Genomic DNA, 24,490 nt, shown 5'->3' with positions numbered 1-24,490 from the left:
GCTGAGAGGAGAAGGTAACCGTGGCCAGCGAGTCCTGAGCCCCAGCCGTGGGTGCTGGTCACATCATCTGATGCCACGGCCCCAAGTCAGCCTGGCATACGAATGGGCAGTGCAACCAGGGTGACGCAGTCAGTGATGGAGTAGGACTCCGAGCAGAGCCTCTGGGGGCCCGCAGCCTCTCTTCCCACTAGCCCATCCTTTCCTGGCAAGGCCTGAAGGGGGGACACTCTGCAGAAGAACTGTCAGAACAAACCCTCCCGATGAGGTGAGGACAGGTGCCAGCACGCTACCGAAGCCACACTGCGAGCATCAGAACCAGTCAAAATATACGTCACCTGCTGCCACACGAAGACAAGGCCTTGGAAAGGCCAGACTTCTGCCCTCAGCGCCTCTCTGAGGACCTGAAGAGGTCACCTGGGTCTCCCTGCCCCAGCCCACGGAGGGCCAGGAAACAGGCATGAGGATGGGCAGCCATCACTACCCAAGACTGGTCCCCATGAACAGGCCCAAGGGCACCTCGTAAGCTGCAGCTTCCAGAGTGGCTCCCGGACCCCTAATGCTCTGCACACTGGCATTCACACTCAGACTCCCGCTCTATCACACCACCTCCGGGCTCAGGCCCCACACTACCCCCACAGCCACACCAAAGCCTGAACTCCTGCCCAAAGCTGCCCAGTTCCTTAATACTTGAGCCCCTGTCCACTGACAACGCACGTGTTGCACATATTCTCAATCCTATGCACGTACCTCTTTACCACCCTTCAGTCTTAAAGGGTGAGGGTCCCTACAAGGAAGCCCAGCCATGGAGTCCGCTCCCTGTGCTCTCATCTCTTACGTTTCAACCCAAAGGGCCTCTCACAAGAGTTTCTTGCGGACCCTAGTGATGAGCGTGTTTTATATTATAGTGAACGGTCAAGCTCGGTACTTTTATCCGAAGCAATAATGCCGTACTGACGGTCCGTGATGCACGAGGCTGCAAAAACGAATGTGTTCAGTAGAGACCGTGCTCGCTAGCAATGTGCAGTCCAATACCCTCTCAGATGCAGGCCAGCAGCGGCTCCCAGGCAGCCAGCGATCATGGGGTCAACAACCGATACGCTCACAACCATTCTGTGTCCGCGGACGTTGTGCCTGTCGCTTCAGTACAGTGATCGACACATTACATGAGAAGGCACTGTATCACAAAATAGGCTTTGTGTCTGGCGATTCTGCCCAACTGCAGCCTAATGGAAGTGTTCTGAGCGCAATGAAGGTGGGATAGGCTAAGCTACCACGTTCAGTAAGTTAGATCTATGAATGCATTTTCGACTTACAGTGTTTTCAACTTACGATGGGTTTATCAGCACCTGACCCCATCGTTAAGCCCATGGAGGATCTGTCCATAAAGAGGGTCAGAACGTCGGCATGAGAGCAACACGGGTCCAATGACACCACTTGGGCGGGTCATTACGTGGGAAAACCTAAACATCATAACATGGGATGCTCCAAATGATCTTTATTACAAAATACTTCACCGAACAAATTACTAAATACATCACACCAGTGCTTATTACTGCGAAGGCTGCAAGTCACTGCCAAGAGGACGATCAGTCACTAACATGGGAAGGGGGCTTCTCCTTCAGGGACGCAGGGTCCTCTGCTCTGCAGCTGAGGCTCTCTGGCTGCCGTCCCTCCAGGAGGAAGCAGGAGCAGGGATCAGGAAAGGCACTGCTAGGAACAGCTTTCTGCAATCAACACATCCTCGGCTTGGATCAGGAAAGACGTGAATCCATATGCTGCAAAGAACAGTTCATCTTCTAGTGACATGAATAAAGAGAGGGGGAGGGGAAGAAGACAGCAAAGAGAAGAGGACTGCTCTCCTGGCTTATAATTTGAAGATACAATGGTCAGTAATTTAAAAAGCAGCAGTTAAAACTGCAGATCATGAGAAATATAGGGTGACATACCGAAAACAAACTACAAGGTCGATTTATACTTGCCGTAGCTTGGGGAGGGCATTTGTCCCACCTGGGCAAATGCCCATCTCGCAGCACACATAAATCCAGGCATATCCATGTATTCAATATTTTCTATCCCCGGGTCTTCTGCAAAATTTCTCAGATGCAATAACTATAAAGCGAAGCCAAACCATTGAGCTACATGGCTTACTGCGTGCTTTCACACTCACGCCTGGCCTTCCTGAGACCAGCCAGGTGGGGAGTGAACCCCTTCCTTATATGCATGAGGCAGACGGCGCTCAGGGCAGTAACGCTGACGCGTCGGGGTATGGCGCTAGCCTGAGCATTGCAGCCAAGACAAAACCTAGCCCACCGACTCGACACTCCGCTTCCTCTACATGGCAACTTAAAATCTCCCACGATACACAGAACGTCCCTTCCTGCCACCCATCATGGTACACTCACACACCTGAGTCAGGGCACCAAGAGGATGCGAGCGAGAAGGGAACGCCGTGACGTCATGCACAGACGACCCCCACCACCCCGGTGCCAAAAGACAAATGGCATCCGTACCCTCCAGCAGCTCAATGGGCGGAACAGGAGCCCGGGAAGCACTAGTTGGGGGGGGGGGCAGCTGCTGGGGAGACAGCAGAGTTGCGGGGGGCAGACTATTTCTGATTGGCAGGCAGAACTCTTACCCTGACTCAGACGAGCCAGCAGAACAAAGCGGGAGCCACACTGGGGGCCAGGTAGGGGCCAGGCAAGAGGACAAAGAAAATGCAGACAAATCTCCCTTTGAGTTTGGGAGAAAGCCACTTTCTGAGAGAACACCAGGTACAAAATGATCAAAATCCTAGATCCTGAAGGGAACTTTTGACCTTAAAACTGGGAGGAGGCTTTAAGAGCATCAATTCTAAGCCCCCAGACAACACAGCACCCCTTCCAGCACTCCCTGACTGGCCTAGGCTTGGACACCTCCAGTGACGGGAACTTTCCACATAAGAAGAAGGCCTGTTGCACAGTGTGAGGGCTTCTGAGAAGTGACTGCCTATTTTTGAGGCAAAATCCCTTTCCCTAGGAGTTTCCCTCATCGGTGCTAACTGCTGGGTCCTTCTTATGTCTGCTTCTCAAATACTGGCAGACAAGTCTCCACACTCCCGGGCTTCTCTTTCAAACTAAAAATCTCCAGCGTCTTCAATGAACTCACTTTCCAGAATCTTCCACGAACCAGATCAAGAAAGCGGACTGGCACCTACTCTTGAATGCAAGAGCGATGAGACTCCCAGGAGGCGGGGACTCTAGTTTGGGAACTAAAGGAATCAGAAGAACAAACTCCAGGTACCTGGGAGCTATCGAAGAGCTCGCTGCAAGGCGTGGAAGCAGACAGAAACAGCCTTGCCCTGGGTCTCCCACACCACAGGAAGCGGAACGTAAGCCGCAGGAAAGCAAGTCACAGGTAAGCATCTCGAAGTCCAGAATCCTGTTTCACCGACTTCACAGATCAGCTGGTGTTTGGTTGTTCTACAGCCCTTGCTAAGCGAGCGGGAAGGTACAGACTGCATAAATACCCACTGTTCCCCACCCCCTTCAACTGAAGAAGTGGGGTGTGAGCGATTCTGATCCGGGGTGGGAACCGGAGACAGCGCGAGCTGCCCCAGAAAGGCTCGTGGCATTGTCCACGGACTCCCCTCTCTGGAGTCAGTCAGCAGGGCCTCTGAAACAGCCCAGGCGATGGCAGGCACAGAGGAAGCACAAGACCCCCTTTGACGACCATCTCCAACAAGTGAGCATCCACTCAAGCGAATGTGTGTCCCCCTGGTACTCAAAGACAATCCACTGAATAAAGGGAGCAGTCCTGCATGCACCCCGAAACGCCGGGCTCACTGCGTCATGCAAAGTCTTGGACCTACTATCACACCAGAAATAGATTCAGCACTTGGTATGGTCCCCAACAAAGGACTGTGTAGGGAAGTGACCCTCACTTTCCCTTTCACTCCTGCCAACCGAAACGCACCTCTTAAAATTATCTGCATTTTTAGATAAGGACAAGCCAAAGGATCCCTTTGCAAGGCTCCCGCTGGGGCAGTGTGGTAAGGAACAGTGAGCAGAAACCCAGGAAAGCTGGTTTCTCCATAAGCTCTCAGTCTTTAGATTCATCAGTGATGTTAGGATGAAAAACCAACTACGAAAACGTAAATAACAAGGGATTATGAGGAAACCAACCAAAAGAATGCACAGGGACTAACATATGTTTAATTATAGAGGCATCTACGTTAATTCTCACTTAACAGGAGAAAAGAGAACCGATCTGAATGCCTCTGTCAACGGAAAAACCTAAAAAGAAACAGAATTTCGAGAGCCGCCACCTACACACAAGTAAACATCAACACCACAGCTGCCTCGGATTTGAGCTGAACAAAACCCAGAGCAAAACTATGGCAGGCAGATGGGACTTCTCTCAAAATGATGCAAAGACAATAATCTCCCTTCTTCTTGCTAATCTGTTGACCTTAATCCCAATTGTGTTCATCACCTGGGACAGAACTGCAGCTGTAAGTACTTTCTCTCAACCACGGTCCTTAATAAATAAAACCTTTACTCTTCTTCATTAATTACTCATTGTGACATCATTTTAAATTAATGATTGTTTCAAATCATTACAGAGAAAAATAACAGCCTAAAGGAGATTTCCAATCAAAAACAAGTAACTTGCGCTAAAAACAAAACACAACCCAACAACCCAACTCATTGTGGAAGCTGTAACGTCCATTCTTATGTTTGACATTGGGGCTAATCATACAGATTTGAGGAACAGGAATGACTCCTTAGACGTTAACTACAGAAATCCCAACCAGCTTGCTGGTGTAGGATCCTTTCCTGTTGTTAAACTCCTTGTGATCCTGCAGCACCCAAATCATTTTATCCCTCTGTAGGGTCTTCACTAACTCCTCCTCTTCCTCAAGGACATTTGCTCCCTTTTTTGTGTCCCCCAGTCCTCTCATGAATTCCTTCCATGAACATTTATTTACTAAAAGTCCAAGAGCCAAGCACAGTACTCATAACTCTGTAGTACAAAGAGGAATAAGACAGGCTTCGCGCCCAGGAGGAAGAAGTGGCAAGTATGTAAACAAGGTTATTGTTACACACTGGGATCAGCAGCGCTCTAACGGAGGTATGCTGTGCAGAGAAGTACACTCGTGCCTCCCCCTAAGTATCCCATGAAGCTGTGATTCCTTGGAACTTCTCCATCCCCCCACAAACTAGTGGGCCTCCAAAGACAGAACGATGCCTTAGCTAGCTCTAGCTCCCTGCTCCTGCTCAGAAGACACCACAGAAACTCAACAAATACCTGCTCATGCAACAGAAAACCAGCCAACTAAGTACTCTCAGTACTTTATAGTTGAGTCTTATGCTTCCAAACAAAACGTATCTGTTAATTGTATAACCAACCAGATTTTGCTGCAACGGGCCGACTGATGTTAAACTGTCAAGACCTCTTTGGCAGATGGACTTTCGAACATTCCAGGCCCAGGCTGACATAAAGGCAGGCGCTAACAGGTGAGTATGCTGATACAGGGGGGGCTCCACATTGAGAAAGTTCATGCAGCAAAACACAGTCCAAGCCTCCAGTGCCTGCCTAAAGCGTCCCTGGCTGACCTTCGTTGGGGCAGCTCTGCCCAGAGCCCAACTGGAATGCTCTGTTCTCCAGGAAAGCAATTCAACCTTGTAACAAAACAACGAAGGTTTTCCTAAATTACTATCTAGAGTCATTTATAAAAAGCATGTGATTTCACAAATAGGGAGTACATAATTAGTTTAAAATGTTTCAAATGAGAAACTCTGAATTATACTGTTTCTTTAAAACCCCGTCTTTTCAGTAACAAATCAAGTTTAAAAATAAAAATGTACCAAGTTATTTCAATAATTTTATTTCATTTAATTACTGCTTCCTCTTTCTCCGCTAAAGGTTGTGTTTTTTTTTTTAAACTATAAAACAGTCTACCAAGCTGCACAAGTTGAGTGATACAAATCAAGGGAATCAGAAATTAAAGAACAAAGCCGCACATAAAAACGCGCTGTCAAAAATCAGCTGTAAATTACTAATTTGAAAAGCTGAGCTCAGGCCTATCCATGAATCACTGTATTGCTGTCATCAATCCTCGCAGACAGCGACAGAACACCCCAAAGACACCTGCAGCCCTGCGTGGGCACTGCCTACAGCTGGCTCCAGGGAGCACTGGGACGCAGACAGCACGTGCCAGGAAGGGACACCCTACAGTGTAATTCGTCACTTATTATGCAATCTTTTTTTGCATTAAATTATACTGTGTCGACAGACTCTACCCTGGTAGGTGGGTGTCAGGTAATAGGAAACTGCCCTTGACCTGACACAGGGCCGCCCTGAAACGTCTGGGCTCCTGATGGTTATGACCCCGAGAGAGAGGAATTGGCCATGGGTCTCTGGGAGGCGAGTGTGTAACAGTCGGAGGAAGAGGAAAAGCCTTAATAGGGATTACAAAGTACACGAGAACCATCCTGCAGAAGCAGGTGCTTCGATCCTCCCATCCTAATGCCTTAAGAACACAGGAAAACCATACGCACATCATGTGTGAGACTGTGTGTGTTTCCAAAGCAGACGATCTTCCTTCCCTAGCACGGGTACCTTGTCTACGACGAAGCCTGTCATTCTAAGAAGCTAAGTAAACGATCTAATATAATACTTAGTCTTTTAAAGTTATTTTCCCGGAGCGAACTGACAATTTAATAGCTGAAAGAGTCTAACAAAAGGAAAACCAGCCTGATAACAAGGATCCTCTACTTTCCTTTCTACTTGAAAGAACTTCGAATTTTAAACCACTGTGGTCCAAGATTCAAAGAAAGCTAGAGATGGTGTTCGTGATGCATACTGCATTTCAGTTCCAGGATAGTTTATCCATAGCTCTGAAATCCAAAAAGGGCTGAAGATGGAAGCTTTATTCACAAATGCTTAGCAGACTCTTAATGGCAAAACGTTTATCACACTGAATGGGAGTATCTCAGGCTCTGCTGCACGTTGTGAGTGTCCGAATGCAGGACGCTGCCCCACTGTGCATGCAGTGTTCTGTAACACACAGCATTTCACCTTCCTAAAATCCAAACTTTCTAAGTCTTGCAAGCCTCCCTGGCCCCATGGTTTAGGCAAGGCTTTGTGGACCTGTGCGCTATGGACACTTACAGGGAAATTGAGCCTGGGTTCCACCGCAACAGAATGTTACCTCAGAGCATTTTACCTTAAATTCAAAACCTCATTTAAATAACACCTAATTCTGAACAATTTACATCGGAGGAAGCAAATACGTAGAAAGTAGAACAGCATAATAAAGGGGCTGCACGTTTACCGTAAGAGCCACTGACCTTACCAAATCTGGAGAACACAGACACTGCTTCAGGCCTTTTAGCCAAAGGCAGGTGAGAACTGTGGCTTTTTCTGTGATTACTTTGAACTTGAGAGTCGAGTGAGATCCTGGAATTGGGACTGTGTGTGCTGTAACCTAGCTCATTCACAGTCCGTTTTCCAAACAACCCACAATGCTAGCTAGTGTTATGTCTCCGAACAAAGTAATTTCACCCTGAGAAGGGTTGGCCACGAGAAACAAACCAACCAACCAAGCATTATCATAATTATTACTGTTATAATCTTACACTGCCCCAGAGGGGAAACAATGCAACACACTTTACACCTCTACTTTTCAAACGCATCAATCCATCTGACCGGATCACCAGTACCCAAACCCCAATACTTTTAACTCTATCAATAGGTACCACAATGAAATGCGTTCATTCTAAACATGTGTGTGCATTTCTACTCCCCTCCCCCCCAACTATGGGTACTTACTTGTCTGGAACCCAGGCAGCTAATTACTATTTTCACCAAAACCAGGGAAACAAAGATTCAAGCCTGCTATTATAGGTAGAACTGGACCCTGCCGATTTGAACCTCCACAGAACATAAGTAAGGGCAAAGCAACTTTACACCAACCAACTTTAACAAAATAACTCACATCATTTTTTTAGTATCTTAAGAGCATGCAGGAAGGGATGGGATAATGGCTGGAGTCAAACACAGTCCCTTCTAAAACATTCCAGGGCAGGTTAGCTAGAAGATGTGCACAGCGAGTTCAACTAATGCAAACCTGGCAACAGGTAACTTTATATTACAACCTCACAAAAAAAAACAAAAAAAAACGAGATCTCATTCTGAGGATCATTAGAAGCACGTTTCAACAGGACAGCACGAGCTTCAGTTTCCCTTAAAAATACTTCGGGGAGGACGGTGAGGTCTGCGCACTGGCTGTTAGCACACATACCCTAGGCACTCTGCTGACCCGTGAAGTCCACTAGGGAGGAGTACTCTCTCCAGGGCCGCTGAGTTACCAGCTGAAAACCTCTAATTAAAAGCCCACACTGCGGTGCCTCAACTACTTCAGCTCTACCAGCAGCAGGGTTGGATAATCCGGAAAAAGGATGTTACTAATGATTTCTCAGTGGTGAAATGCATGGGGACAGTATCTTTAGCCATCCCCTCCACCCCAACACGAGTAGGGTGTAACAATCCAGCCCCTCCACTCCCCCCCCCCCGCCTCTTCCCTTTATGGTGATGACCCCGCACAGGGAGAGAAGGGGATCTGTGTTTTGCAACTTCTGGAGGAGTCTCACCTCCAACCACCACCAGATTACCTAATTCTTGCAAGAGAATATTGTCACATCTGCCTCCAAAACCTTCCCTGTGAGGTCCCTGTTGGAGGGCACAAGACAACAGAGAAGGGAAGTTTCAGAATAGGCTGTGGGGTTGTGATTTTCCTTCCCCTATAGAATACATCACTAGCAAACAGAATCCTGTCCCAGATTTGCTCGCCTGTTGCAATTCCAAACAATGTGGGGGAGAGGCCTGTCTCCCTGACCACTGGGATGAAGCATCTTTAGCAGGAACGCAATAGGTGAGAGCTGCCAAATCAGGGAGGCCACACCACAGCACTCCCAGATGGCAGCGCCTACAGGGAGACCAGGCTCGGGGTGGAGGAAGAAATGAACCACGATGAACGCCGCTGCTTCTGGCCAGGCAGCACCACCTGTGCGGCAGCCCACAGGTATCCCAGTCTGCAAGCGCACAACGGGACAGCGAACTCATGGCTCTGCTTAAGGAGAAGGCTGTGCCAGCGCCCGCCATAGAAACGCGCTGCTGGGCAACGGGATCTCTCCCCAGACTGGCTCACTCACAGTGGCTGAGGAGAGAGACTCTGAATGGCACCACCAGATACAGCTGGAGGCAGGGGCAACCCAGAAATTCCCTACCGCAGCAGCGGTGTTACTGGGGCAAACACGCAGTAAGCGAGAGCTCACATCTGGCGCGGTCACCTGCCGGCTGGAGTCCCGGGCAGGCCGGTCCCTTGGCTACTCCCCAATCCCAGCGTACTCTGCTAAGCAGGCCGCTGCGGAACCAGGCAATTCCCACCACTGCCCTCACCTCCCTGGCCGCGCTGCCCACCTCTGTGCGGAGACCCGTCGATGCTCTCGGCGCTGGACGAGTGCGCGTCGGCTGGGGCTCGCCGCAGGCTGCTGAAGTAGCCGCGGGACCGCGAGGCGCCGCTCCGGGGAGAGGGGCCGCCGCCCGGCGCGCCATCCCTGCGCGCGAAGATGCCGCTGAAGAAGCGCAGCAGCCGGTGCTCCGAAGCGGCGCCGGGGCCCGCGGCCGCCGCCCGCGCGCGCTCCAGCCGCTGCAGGTCGCTGTTGTCCAGCGTGCGGTTTTTGCTCTTGCTGCGCTCCCAGCGCTCCAAGTCCGAGAGCGCATCGTTCTTGCTGAGCACCTCGCCCACGTCCAGGGTGTTGCGCTTCTCCGAGGCGGGTTGAACCGGAGCCGCGGGCTCCACCGCGGCTCCGGGGTCCGCCTCGGCCTCGCCACCCGGCGCCCAGGCCAGACTCCCGGAGCTGCTGTGGCGCCTCCCGCGGCTCAGGGCCCGACTCCGCGACGCCTCGGGCCCGCTCCAGTGCCTGAAGCTGAGGCTCCGCCGCAGAGGCGCGGCCCGGACCCCCTCCACGTCGGGGCTGCCGGGAGCGGGTGAGCCGGGCCCCTCCTCCACGCCCGGGGGACTGCCGGCCAGGTCCGTGGGCTCGAGGCCGCGTGCGCAAGGCCGGAGCCGCCCGAGCTCAAGCTGCCCGGTGCTGCGGGTGCGGAAGGTGCGGAAGTCCCAGGCGCGCGGCCGGCGGCCTTCAGGGTCCTCAGCGCCCGCGGCCTCCTCCTCGGCCTCCTCCACCAGCCGCCCGGGTGCGTCCGGGGAGCGCGTGGGCCGGGGCCTCCAAGTCGGGAGCGGGTCCGGGCCGCCAGGGCCCGGCGCGGCCAGCTGGTCCTTCCTGACCATGGTCACGGAGATGCGGTAGACCGTCTTCCTGGGGGGCGTCCCGCGCGGCATCGCGTCCGCGGGCGGAGACGCGGGCTCGCCGCCGCCGTCCAGCAGGTACATGTCGCCCGGGGCCGCGGCCGCCGCGCCGCCCGCCGGGGCCCCGCCGCATCCAGCGCGCCGCGGGCCGGGACGCGCGGTCGGGCGGTCGCGCGGGGCGAGGCGGCAGAACGGGCACGCCCGGAGTGGGCCCACGCCCCCCGCTGGCCGCGAGGGCTGCGCTCAGGCTGCGACGACGGCACCCCTGGCGCCCGCCGGCCCGTGCGCCGTGCGGCCCGAGTGAGGGGGTCCGGGCCCGGGGCGCCGAGCCATGGGCCGGCGGGGAGGGTGGGCGGAGCGGCAGGGAGCGAGCGGTCAGGCGCGGGGAAGGTCTCGCCGGCAGGTGCGGCCGCGGCGCGCGGGGCCCGGGGCGGGCGGCGGCGCCCGCGGCTTCATTGTCTACGGCGCGGGGCCCGCTCGCATCTTCAGGCCTTTTCTGCACAGTTCGGCAGCTCCACAGCCTCCGCCACTCCCTGCGCGGGGACTCGCGGGCAGCTGCGCCGGCCGCGGCCGAGGGGCGGGCGGGCGGCGGTTTAAAATGGAAATGCGCGCCGGGGCGGGGCGGGCGGGGGCCGACGTGCAGCGACCGCGGGCCGCGCGCCCAGGCCGGCGGCCGAGTCCCGGGAGCGCGGCGGCGGCGGCGGGAGCGCGGCCCGGCGGGCAGGCAGAAGCGCCGGGCTGGATCGCCGCCGCGCGGACCGGAGCCTCCGGGGGCGGGCCTGGCACCTCGCCTGAACCCTTACCCCTGCACTGCCCCTACACTCCCGGGGTTGACCTGCAAAATCAGACATGGGCCATCTCTTACCTGTTTATTTGGAGCTCTGAAGAGGATGCAGCTCAAACAATGACTTCTTTAAAAAGCAAGGTATCTCAGGTACTTGTTATCCCCTCTCAAGTGTACTGGTTACTACACGTGTACTTGGGAGGTACAAGTGCACGCCCGGATGGAGAGAGCAAGGGAGAGACGAGGATGGCAGCTTCCCTGTGACGTGCTGCTCACACAACTGTCCTCCAGCGAAGGACTGTGCAGTTTCACTCCTAAAATAGTTTGGGGGCATTTTCCCTAGATGTGGGAAACGGTCCCTGACAGTAACAGGTAGGAGAACACAGTGGTTCAGAGCAGGAGGAAAGAAGACTTGACTGCCCAAGCCTGTCCACTTCCATCTCAGATTTTACACCTGGAGGGTAGGGATGGAGAAAATTGGACCCAAACTCTGAATAGAGGACTGAAATAGTGAAGACACTATGTGCCAGGCATTCTGTGTAAGTGCTAAATATTGCACACTGAATTTCTCTTCCATCACATTTCCCCCACCCACTACCTCTCTTGGATCTCTAGATCCTGGTTCTTGATATGACCTGTTAACGGCTCAATATTCTCACGTAGTTGATCAATCTATTAGTTCTTAATGATGTCCTGAACATAGGGGTTTCCGTTTGCTGGCTTAGACGTTTCCATAGGAAAATGTCATAAATGTCATAAAATGTCCACTAATCAAGCTGGATGCTTGTACAGGATTCTCTAGGCCTGGAAATGCCAAAGACGCAGGAGAAGCTGTTTTGAGGGAAAGTGCTTGCACCAAAGCATCATTCTGGGATTCCATGACTGTTTGCAAGTCCTGCTTTCCCCTCCTTTCACCAAATACCGTGTTCACAGCACGGAAGGGGATACAAAGATGAATGGCAATCTCTCTTATGAAGGACGTTATAGCTTAGGAAATCTGGATTTTACCTCGGAGGGAAATTAAATATTCAGATTTAATGAGATTGATCAGAAAACTTGCTAGGTGATTCCATTTCTTTTTAAGAAGATACTTCAGAGCAAAGGATTTTTAGAGCAGGGAAAACACTCTATATGGCACCATAATAGTGGACATATGTCATTATACATTTGCCCAAATACGCAGAAAGCACAACACCAAGAGTGAACCCTAAGGGAAACTATGAACTCTGGGTGGTAACAACATGATAACATCCGTTCATCGATCATAACAAATGTACCACTCTGGCGGGAATGTGGGTAGTGGAGGAGGCTATGCGTGTGTAGGGGCAGGAGGTTTAGGGGAACCCTCTGTACCTTCTGCTCAATATTGATGTTCACCTAAAACTGCCCTAAAAAATAAAGTCATTTAAAAAAAAAAAAGTTTAAAACACATTTGACCATCCCCAGTGGCTGCACCTGGACATCACTGCCACCATCGCGTGGTCATCGCAAGCTCTGTCCACCTACTCCTGGCCCTCAAGTGTTCAAGAGCAGTGCCTCTAACACGTCCTCAAGTGCAAAGTTAGGGAACCCCAGGACAGATCAGTCTTACCTTCAGTTTGGATAAAAAGCCCTCTTGGGTAAGACCCAAGAACCAGCAACTTCCAGAGTGGAAGAGATAGTAATCAGCTATCAGAATGAGGTTCCTAGAGCCTATCAGGTTACGTGGATGCCGAGGGCTCAGAGAGGGTAGGTGCTTTCCCCAAGGCTACACAGCTCACTGCTGAACCTGGGGCCACACTGCCAGTGCCCATCCCAATGCCACAGTAGCGTTTTTTGTCTTCGTAAGCATCATTTGCTTTGATGACCATGGAGAGAGAGAAACGTGTGAATACTACTGAGCCTGGCACTAATCAAATGTTAATGATATCAACATCTAGCCAGTTTCCATTTACTCATTCACTTTTCTATTTGTTCATTTATTCTTCAAATATATGTTGGACACCTACTGCAACAGGGTTCAGTGAGAAGGCAGAGTCCCTGTCCTCAAAGAACTCACAAAGTTGTGAAACAATGGTGTTTTCAAGGCCATGTGATTTAACATGAAGACTGGGAGGGAGATGAGAGGATGGGGACAGAGCAGTGCCCTGCCTGCCTGCCCATCTACAGGGTGAGCACAAGTAGCACTGGGTGGGCTCTACCGTTTCATTGCTGTAGCTGTGTGGAAAGGTCAAGTTGGCTTTAAGTGGAGACAACAGAACTCGGTCAGGCCACGAGGAGTGGCAGGGACCTCTCTGCTAGGGGCCATGCTGGGATCAGAACCCAGGGCTCATAACTTAGCCTGGGATCCACTCTCACTTTTTAAGACCAAGGTAACTTTCAAATATTGAGATGAATTTTATTACGAAATTGGCTCATAATTAAGACATAGGTCTTGCTTGTTATCTGAGCCAAAGGTAAAAAGTAACATAGCATTCCTTAAGAGCTGGAATCTTGAACTGCTGCTTGTGTCTTCCCACTCCTGCCGGTTGGGTTGTCTAGAATCCAGCCCAGAGTTTGCACTTTGCCGTGGGAGGACGCAGTCTGCAGAGTAGAAGATTCCATTTGATCCACCTTAGATGACTCCGAATCTCAGATGGTGTTGAATGAGGGAAACTCTTCCAGCCACAGTCAAGAGGTTCACTACCCCTCAGTGCTTTCCCCTCCCGAGAAAGCATTTCTTTTCCACACCAATCACAATGATTCCACCCCAGGCCTGACAGTCTAGGTTGAAAAACAGGGAGAGTCACCTCTCCCCACTGCCCTGGATACATGGGCTCTTCCAATGCAAAGAATCAAGAGGCTCAGACAGATCTTGTCACTCCAAAATCTAAATCCCCTTTTATGCAGCCAGACCTGCCTTTTAAAAATAGAAAGTTATACTATATATGTTCAGGTGGCACTATGCTTTTTCTGCTTTTGAAACTGACCCCTCTAGACAATCATTTCTTAAAATTTTCTGTGCCTCTGACTATATCACCATTTTGGCTTATTAAAAAAAAAAAAAAAAAAAGCCTGTGGTTGATCTCACTACTCCATCAAAACCAAATAGCAGGGAGGCAGGTAAAGCGTCAACACTGCAGGGGAGCCAGGAATGGGAGACAGCCTTACCTACCCCCATTTCATCGCCTCCTGCAGCTGGCTCTCCTCACCCAGTCTGGGTTTATGGGATCTTCCGGCCACCCTCCCATGACTTCCCTGTCCTGGGCCATTTCTAGCTATCTATAAACCACCTCCATGAGAATATTATTTCTCAAGTGTTAGTAGAGCTGATAAGCCTTATTTAAAGGAAATCTCTGGTAGTCAGCAGAGCCATCTGGTGCACAAGCTGACTTTCCAAGTAACAGAACTTGCCAGCCAGTGATCGCATTTACAGTATCTTAGCAGAACCACGTGTGTGGACCACTGCCATGGGCCAACCACTGACCCTGCCAGGCTCTACATGCCTACCCCAGGGGCAACAAAGCACCTCCCCCAGTTCATGGGGTACTTTAAAGACTGTTTTCTGACAGTGGACTGACTGAAAGATACAGATAAAAGCAAAAAGAAAGGCACGTGTGCTAAAGCAACACCTTCCGGATTTACCTTTTGGCACAAGACTCCAGTCCGGACTGATCACTACGGGAGGAATGCTTTCTGATCTCAGACCTACCATGACGTTCAGCCTCTGCAGACCAGCGACTCTGCCATCAGCCCTGCCTGGGCTGAACTCATTAGGGGCCCCGTTTCTCTCATTTTATAAGCTGAAAATTAAAAGAAGAGCCATGAAAGAGATAAGGACTTGAAAAGTCACAGGGCCGCCAGTGCGCTGGGTCCCTAAGGCCGGGATGTTTCTGACCAGCAGGAAGAAAGAGGTCCCCTGAGCACCTGATGCAGGCCCTACCTACATTCTTCCTCAAGGACCAACAATGCCTCCACTGCCCACAGAACCTTTCACGGCCCCACGTGTACGGACACACGGACGTCGCAGGGCAGCACCTGCCCCATACTCTCCAATTTTAACAGAAGGCCCCACAGTGTCCTCTCAGTGGGCAACACCACCAGGCCCCAGACAGAAGGAATCAGAGGAAAAGGTCCGCAACTACTTATCAAAACCAACTCTGGTGAGACTTTACAGGAAGGAAGGGGCTTTTTTAGTCCACACCCCATCTGAAGGTATCTGTGGATCAGAGAATCAGGCAGTTTTGTACAAGGAGGCCAGGAGCCGGGTGCCTCTGTAGGAAGGGGGCAGGCGGAGGAGGCATGAGAGAATGCCCCCCCAACCCTGATCCACAGTGCCCCAAGCCCAGCTCAGTGTCCCGCAAACAAAGGGCTTCTCTGGGCAGCCCTCCCCCGATGCTGGACGACAGAGGAACAGACAAGGTGCTGATGCTCGCGAGCACACCTGTGCGGGGCCGTTTTGCTTGCCGAGGATTCTGCGAGGCGCATCAGAAACGTGGGCCCTGGCACTCGGCGGCCTCCAATAGGACAGCAAGAAACCCACCTGCTCATCCATTTTCTGCTCTCCAGCAGGTACACAGCAGCACAGAGCACCCCGACTGTGCCCAGAGCACTCTGCTCAGGGAGCTGGGAGGTGGTGAGGGGCCTGACAAGTGTCCTAAATAACGCACCATCTAGCAGAAAGAGTTACATGTGAGAGGAAGGAGTCAGGTAAGAAGGCAGCAGAAAATGATTATTTCTAGCTGAAAGATTTAAAAAAGGCTTCAAGAAGGAGGTGGGTTTTGGCATTCGTCCAGGCAGGGTCAACCTCAGTGCCACGGACACTCTGAGCCACGTCCTCCTTCACTGAGGGTCCGTCCTGCATATCGGAGGACGTGGAACAGCATCCCTGGCCTCTCCCTACCTGTGCCACACTACCCCTCCCCAAGTCATGACCACCAAAAATGTGCGCAAATATTGCCACAGGTCTCCTGGGAAGCAAAATGTCACCGGTGGAGGGACAGGCAAGGCAGGCGCACATGAAAAAGGAAGGAGTGGCTCCTGTGTCCTTCCAACTTTTCATTTTATTACTTTATTGATGCAACCATCCTCTCTTGCCTCTGTATGTAATACTAAAAACCTCTAGATGGTCCCTCTATATAAAAAAAGAAAAAGAAAAAGAAGCAGCAATTATTTCCAGTAATCCTTCCCAAAACTGGGAGAACGGCAGTAGTTCCAGAGAGGCCACTACCAGCCCTCATTCTGTGAAAGATAAGCCATCAATTACAATTAGTTTAAATCAGTAAGTACCATGGATGTGATTAAAATGCTAGAAAGGGACAAAAAAACTCAGTTTTGCCAACATTAAGTATTTAAAATTCAAAACAGTGCTGCGTTGTTTTTCATCATAAAATATCCGAAGTATGGTGCTTGAAGACTTTGGGCTGTGAGCCGCGTGCAGAGGAGACAGGCCAGCACCGACCTGGACTCCACAGAGCACCTGGGCACTTGTGATCTCAGGTAAGCTGACCGGCTGGCCCTCCAGGGAGCTCCCACCATGAGCCCCTGCTGGGACATGTGCGTGGGGCTGGAGCTGCCTTAAGACACTGTCCCCTCCTTTGTTCCGTCCGCACCAGGTCAGCCTGGCATTACACACAGACACCACACCTTCGGAGAATGAGAACTCATTCATATTACCACAAGCCAGTGCTAGAAGAAACCTTGATCCAACCCACTTTTCAGATGAAGACGTCTACTCCATGGGGAACAGGAGAGAGACTCCTCCACACACTCTGGTACCGTGAGCCAACAGGGAGCATATAAAACCAAGTTGAAAACTCACGTCCACTTACATAGGCCAAGGAGGAAAAGTCTTGATTTTAAAAATATGCCAGTAAGAATCCCTTGGGAGTGGGTTCTGACTCCCTAACAAAGGAAAAGGTCTGACATTTCTTGGTGGTCTTTCTTGCTAAATGCCAGGCAAAGGTGACTTCAGATAAAATTAAAGCCAAACATATTTAGCATTACTTTGTAGAAACAAATGCAAACGCCGCACTTTGTGGTCTGTGTGACAACCACGGCCTCCGCCACTGACCGTCGCTCTTGAGGTGCTGGGCGTGGGCTGAGGCCCGAGCCCCCCCGGGAATGCTTTCGCTTTCCTCCCCAGCCTTCGGCGCTCTGGGGAGACGCAGCTGAGGAATCAGAAGGATTTAATCAAGGGTAACACACAACTGTGCACCTGTCCCTAGGACAGCTGCAAAGAAGCTCTGGAATCTGTGTGGAGAAAAACCAAGAAATTCCTACCGATTACCTAATCTTCCCAGTCTTCGAGGGCACACAGGACCGGGCCTGTCTGGCAGCGTTTTCCTCCGCAGGATCGACCGGAAGAGATTCTTCGAATGATACCATCTGCCGGAGCATCTTCCTGCAGGCCTTACAGCCAACACACAGGGGCAGTGTGATACGGATGCCCCCGCTCCCCGCCCCCCGATAGCCTCTCGGGTGGAAACAAACACCACGAGCTGTCGAAGTCCAGCCACCTCAGCATGTCTGACAACTCCCGGGTGTTTACCAAGTTTGTCTTCAGATGCACTGACGACCCCCCCCACAAGATTCGTGAAGCCCAGGACTTCTCCGAAAATAAAAAATCTCGGCCACAAATAATGCCCTGGGAACTTCTGTCCATACCATTGGAAAGCTCAGGAAAAGCCTATTTCTGGCAGAGTTATCACTTCTGCATCCCATTTGGGACTTGGCCGCCGAGATATCTGGAAATCTTTTATCTGTGCCCAGGGGACTGGAAGGTTTGATATATTTCTCTCTAAATGGTGAAAACAACATGACTAAGATGCCTGTTCAAAGCGCAGACACACGCACCCCCCCCCCGTCAGCAGTGGGAGACACGTGACCACCTCCTGCCTTTATTAGCCAATGTGTCAGCAGCTCCGCATTCCCCAGGGCGCAGGACACACACACCACAGGCCGCTGGCAGCAGCAGCCACCCCCTTGCTTGTTAACAATTTGCATAAGAGCTCCTGAGAAAGAGGAGAAGTGGGTCACGGGGACTGGTTCTGACACAGTAAGATGAAATGAAACATCCGTGTCTTCTCATCTGCTTGCCACGCAAGGCTCATCAGCCACCTGCCTACAGGGAGCAGGGGTGGGGGCCAGAGAGCCAAGGCAGCTCCCGGGCCGCCTCCCCGAGGTAGGATGTATGCTGTGCTAGGCGGGCCTCCTTGAAAACACCACCGCCTGCTCCAGAATCTTCCACAAGGGAGAGTGGAGGGACGACAAACAACACTGCCACAGTCAAAAGATTTGTAGGGCTCCGACACCGTCACTGACCCGCCCCTCCAGCATCATCTCTGTTCCTAGGAGTGTTGCTGATGACAGCGATGTGGCTGGTCAGGGACCAACACAAAAGCTGTCAAGTCTGGAAAAGGAGGTTCGTGGCCCGATCCACCCAGCTACAGACACCAGTGTCAGTGGATCGAAGGCAGCCCAAAAAGACTCCGAATTACAAAGTCCTAGAACCTTCTAAGACATTGCCAGGGGGCTTGGCAGTGAGCGGATGCACAGAATGGGGATGTACGTGCCAGGCCCCGGGGCACGCGTCCTCCCATCACTGCCTCACAAACACCCCAAAGGAGGTGCCTAGGGGTGCGGCATCCATGTGGAGAGCTAGGCCACACTGTCTCCTGCACGCAGGTGGTCTTTCCCTTCACTAGCTCCTGGGGCCTCCTCCCAAGGTCACGCCCTTGAATTACCTAGGACTGTGCTGCCCCACAATCCTGGCCTCCAACTGTCCCCTCCTGGGCCAAAACCCTCCACAACAGCTGTCCTCTTTCTAGCACGTCCACTCCTGCTGTCAGGAGGCTCGCTTAACACACCCTGTCCTTTCCAATCTGCAGGCCAGGCCCTTCTCTATCCAGCAAAGGTCAAGGCACACCCCTTGTCTTCTCCACCCACTGCTCTGGGGCCTGATGCCCCTGAGACCCCCACCTGCCCCCCCACAAAGGTGGCTCCAACCAAACTCCAGCCCACCAGACCAGTGCTCAAGTGTGGGAGTCCTGAGTCTACAACACGGGGCCCCAGTGCAGATGCTCACACAGCTGGGGGGTTGGGTGCCAGCACCCTACAGGCCCTCCCTGCAGCGCTGGTCCCCCACACTCCCATCCCAACTCTCCAAGCCTGTAGCCTGCCCTGAAAACATGGGGGTACCACACACCTAAAGATGCTGCGCTCTGGGCCTCCCAGCCATACTCGCCTCACCCGCTCAGGGTTGGCAAACCGACCATGTACCATCCATCACAGTCATCTGCTGTCCTTCAGCCAGCACGGAAAATACTCAATTATCTCCCACTTAATAAAAAACAGAAACAAAAGCCTCTCCTCCCTCTGTGTGCCCTCTGGCCCCCTCCCAAGCTCCCTGGCCTCCCAGAGCATGCACTCCCCTTCCTCCCTTCACAGTCCATCCTCTTCATCCTTCACTGGATTCCCAGAGCTAGCGGACAGCCAGCCTCTGCGCCGTGACGGAAGCTGGAGGCCACAATTCCACTCAGAGCCTCCCTGTCACCTGCAGAACAGAATGCCCACTCCTTAACTGGCATGCTAGGCCCCAGACGGCCCCAGCCACCCCTGCTGTGCAGAGTGGCTAAGGGGCTGAGCTCGAAGGCCAGAATGATGCAAACCCCATGTGACTTCGGGAAAGTGACCTTGAGTCTCTGAGCCAGTTTCACTTGGCAGTAAGGCTGTGATGACAGAGGAGACCTGACAATCAAATGAGATGATGTATATGAAGCTTCTGTCCCAGTGCTTAGGACAAATGTGTGCTGCCTGCTGCCTCCCAAGATCGTTCATTCCAACACAGCCAACTCCTGCCCAGTCCCGATGGCACCGTAGCCCGTTTCCCCACAGCCTCCTGCTGGGGCTGGCAGGATCGGTAAAGTCCTACTCATGGCTGGGGCCTGGGCCTCCCTCTCTCCCACCAGGGCACACCTGGGCCACCCCTTCTCAGTAACAGTCCCTCAGCTCTGACCTGACACTTGCCCTTTACGTAACCAGCTCCCCCAGAAGACCAGGGTCCTTGACACGGGATCAGCATCTTTCTCAACCATAGGCCTTATCATGCTCCTTCCCTGCCTCTCCTTAATAAATGCTGCCTGGTGGTTAACTTTACCAACCAGGCAGCTGATTCAAGATCAGTTCTGGAAAGGAGCAGCAGCTTCTCTCTCATGTTGAAAGTAGCAGCAGAGGTCGGCTGACGGCCCTGTTTACACTGCTAGCCCCCCACTCCCCAGAAGTTTATGTACGCAGTCTCCAGCGGTTAGGGAAAGGCCTGGAGAGGAGGGTGATTCACTTCTTCCCCTGGCCACAAAAATCCTCACCGCGGCTGATTTTGGGTGGCCGCCCCTGTGAGAGTGCACCCCTCCTTCAGTGGCCTTGCAGCCTTGCTTGGGGGTGGGGAGTTTCCAGAGTGTGACTGCCTAGGGAAGCAGTGGCTTCACCTCAGAGCTGGTCAGGAGGGAGAGCTCTGGAGCCTCGAGCAAGCCCTCCGAGGAAGGCTCCTGCCCTGCCCACCCTCTAACCTGGGCCATGCTGACTATGCAAAAGCAGCCGCCATCCCAGGATGGGGGTGGTCAGTGGGTGGCCAAGATTCCACTAGCAAGGGCTACCTGCAGGGCACTGAGCCTTCACTGACATAGAAGGAAATGCATGCCATTGATTCCGGGGCTCAGGATACTCATTAAGAACCAGAACACTTGAGGGGCGCCTGGGTGGCTCCGTGGGTTAGGCATCTGCCTTCGGCTCAGGTATGATCCCAGGGTCCTGGGATCGAGTCCCGCATCGGGTTCCCTGCTCAGCTGGGATCCTGCTTCTCCCTCTTCCTCTGTCCCTCCCCTTGTTCATGTGAGCTCCCTCTCTCTAATAAATAATCTTTAAAAGAGAAAAAAAAAAGAGCCAGAACACTTGAAATAACTTAGAACTATTTAAAAGGAAGGCTAATAATGGGGCTACCCCAGAGTTAATGCCAGCATCTAATGGCCTGGCCCTTGGCAGCTGGCAGTTAGAAGTTCTCAAAATCCTGGTTTTCCTTTTTCAAATGGCACCTTCAGGGAAGCTGTCCGGAGCTGCGGGGGGAACCCTGCACATGGCACGCACCCTGGGAAGTCACCCACAAGAAGGGCTGCGCTCGGGTGTGCAAATGCCACCGCACTGTGGCCGGACTGTCAAAGAATTTCCAGAGAAGTAACAGCTGGTACTGGACGTTTCTGGGCAGGAAGAAGTGACACTGGGCAACAGGATGTTCACACAAAAGGACTTTTTCTCCGGAAGAATGCTCCAGGAAATCAGGAGTTTGTATGCAAGGAAATGTAACACTTGAGATGGCCATTTACCCAAGCAAGCCTACCGAGACTCCCCACCGTCGCACACCACTGCTCCAGAACGGCCCAGCATTCACAGGATGCCACGGAATGCCAAGACAAGGGGATAAACATGGGGCCTCCGCCTGCTCACACCACTTGTGCAACACACAGGTCACCTGGGTCCACACTCTGCCAGCCTGGCCAGAGGCAGCCTCACTCCTGAGAAGGAACGCACAGCACTGGTGTGGCCACGCTTTACAGGCCAGGCACATAGCACACCTTCAGCTCACCTACTGGCTTACAGGCGAGAGAGAGAAAAAGTGTTTTACACTGACTGAGAATTCACAGGCCCAAAAAAGCCTAGCTGTGTGAGGCTACCACCTACGGGAGAGGGTTAGCCTGGGCTTAAAGGGCACCAGGTCATCAGCAGCCCCACCATGAACCTAGACCTTCTGGCACTTCTGCCTAGACTCCCCAGGAGCCTGCTTGCCCCGACCCTCCCTCTGCAGTCCTGGCCCCTATCAATGGGCCTCAAGGCTCAGCCAGTCCAACTCTCAGCTCCCCTTTCTAACCTGGCCTAGACCAGGCCTAAGGAGGGCATGCCAAGGCCAGGCTCAGCTGGAGGCACTTCAGAGATATTAATTCAGTTAATTCAGTTTATTCCTCCAATGTTCCTATGAGGTAGGTATTATTATTATACCTCTTTTACAGATGTAGAAAGTTTTCATCACAGACAGGTAGAAAAGGTGCCCTTGGATCTCATGGTAAGAGGTGGAGCTGCACTGGAACCCAGCACTGCCCAGAGCCTCTCAGAGAATCTCAAACTCCACCCAAGGGGGATGGCTGATACCAGCCCCCCCGGCCTGCAGCCCCTGCATGCAGCCTGCCTCTAGGGACAGCCCAGCCAGGTCTCCGGATCCGCAGAGGGAGGCCACAAAGGCAGAGTGCCATGAATAAAACTGTGAAACGGCTTTGCTGGAGAAAGTCAGAGCACGTCCTTCCGCTCTGCTTGAGGGGTGGGGGTGAGGAGGGAGGGAGAGAAGGGGGGAAGGGAAAGGAGAGCAAAGTGTAAAATGCTTTGGGAGCAGGCAGGCAGAAATGGTGGTTAAAACACACACACACACACACACACACACACACACACACACGCTCCTCGTCCTACTTCGGAGGGATGGAGCACTGAAAGATCAAGGCAGACCAAACTGGGGTAAGACAGGCTCCTTTTTTATTTGGATCAGGTACCAGTCCTGAGATTAGTATTATCCCCAAATCCCACCGTCAAGACTCTGCTTTCCTTCCAGAGTTCCTGGAAAGATGAGTAAATCCTCAGCTAACGCCAGCAGAAGCTGGTTTCTGCTTCCCCCCAAGACTCCAGGGCAGCCCCGGCTGGCAGAAACAGCAGTGTGGCCCCAAATCACTGCCCAGTCCATCTGCTGGGCCCACCCCCACCTGGGAGCCCTCTCTGGGCTCTCCACCCAGTGCCCCCAGTGCCCTCCTACCCCTCCCCCTCCTGCCCTTGACCGTGACCCTGGAAGGTCACAGGAAAGTCTGCCAATTTTCCACCTCTCTTCCCTAAAACGGAAATACTCACTTATAAATAAGCCATAAATTCTTACCATCAGACACATTCCGGATATAATTAGATCAGTCCAAAGGCCCGGGCGCTTGGAAAACTGAGCATTTCTCAGAAGACATGCAGACCTTTCAAGGTCCGTCAACTCAGTGCCTCCACACGTAGCGTCAGCAGCGTTAATTTCTAAAGCAAAACCTCGTCATTTCTAGTAACCAAAGATGGTCTGCTAATAGAAGAGGTTGCACAAACAAGCAAAAACCCTTTACAAAAGGGGTAAAAGTGTACAGGAAAATTTTCCATAAATATTTCATTGGCCACCAAGGTTTTAATGCCCTTGACTACCAAGACAACCATTTCAAAGTTCATAGTCTGCTCTGGCTCCATCACAAAGTCTCACAGACTGGGGGGTTTAAGCAACAGGGATTTATGCTCTCAGAGTTCTAGGGGGTAGAATCTGAAGTCAAGGTATCAGCAGAGCTGATTTCCCTCCCTCCGGCTTGTAGATGGTGTCTCCCCCTAGTCTTCTCATGGTAGTGCCTCCATGTCCGTGCCCTACGGACACCTGTCACACTAGATTAGGGTCCACCCTAGTGACTTCATTTTAACTTAATGCCTTCTTTAAAGGCTGTCTCCACAGTCATATTCTGACATGCTGCGGGGGAGGGGGTTAGGGCTCAGACATACGAATTCTGGGAGAACACCATTCAGCTCATGACTGCGCCATCAAGATTAGCAAATACCAATTCTTAAAGTAAGGGGAGCATTTGGTGTGTAACAGTCATATTTGGAGTTAGAAAAGGCATTTTTTTTTTTTTTTTCAGTAAAATCTCAAAGCAACCCCATCATTAACAGGCCTTGCAATGTGCAGCTTAGCTCCCGGGCTGCCCAGAGCCCCAACTGCAAGAACGATTACTAGTCGGTGAGAAGCTCAGGACTGGGAGACCAGCTCTCCCTCGAGGATGACGATGAGAAAGTAGAGCCCCCTCCGAATGAAAGTAGGGACCCTACCACTCAGTCTCCCTGCCATCCTCTCGCAGAAACCAAGAATTAACCGCACGCCTGTGAGCCGGGATCAGTTTGCGTTTCTGTCTTTCACAGGAATACTTCACTGCATTCACCTAAACCAGGCGTGTCTTGCTCAACTACTAAACCATCGTCCGCGTGTGTGGTCAGCAATGTCAACCCCAGAGCTCTAGCCCAAAGCTGAACCCAAGGCTCTGCTTCCTTTACGCCAATATGTTAAACTGCATTATTAACATATACAAATCAAGATTTCAAGCTTGAAACTCTCTTGTTTTTTTTTTTTTTTTAATGTAGCTCTAGAAACAAGGATATGATGACAGCTCTACAGAGATGTGTCTCCTTCAGACCTGAATATCCGTTTCCATGGTGGTAATTAGACACCAAGATAAATGAAAGCAATATCCTCTCCTGCGTGATATCCTCATTAGCAATCATCAGCAGGAGCGCCCCAAACC

At 52.1% G+C, this 24,490-nt stretch overlaps 1 protein-coding gene across 9 annotated transcripts in view; it reads right to left on the bottom strand.

The window, feature by feature from the left end:
• Positions 1-24,490, bottom strand: part of AGAP1 (ArfGAP with GTPase domain, ankyrin repeat and PH domain 1) — a 523,916-nt gene that overhangs the window by 369,258 nt on the left and 130,168 nt on the right. For 5 of the 9 annotated variants that reach the window (XM_057305787.1, XM_057305791.1, XM_048214286.2 and 2 more), the window contains exon 1: positions 9,463-10,450. The exons of 3 other annotated variants lie outside the window; for them this stretch is intronic. In XM_057305787.1, the coding sequence (XP_057161770.1) occupies positions 9,463-10,435 (973 nt within the window). In that variant the 5' untranslated portion in view covers positions 10,436-10,450. Of the gene's footprint in view, positions 1-9,462; positions 10,451-24,490 lie in introns of those variants that run through there. One more of the 9 variants, XM_057305809.1, reaches the window with a different exon arrangement.

The sequence above is a fragment of the Ursus arctos genome, unplaced genomic scaffold, assembly GCF_023065955.2.
Source record: "Ursus arctos isolate Adak ecotype North America unplaced genomic scaffold, UrsArc2.0 scaffold_1, whole genome shotgun sequence".
NCBI lineage: Eukaryota > Metazoa > Chordata > Mammalia > Carnivora > Ursidae > Ursus > Ursus arctos.
This window is presented reverse-complemented; position numbering and strand designations above follow the sequence as displayed.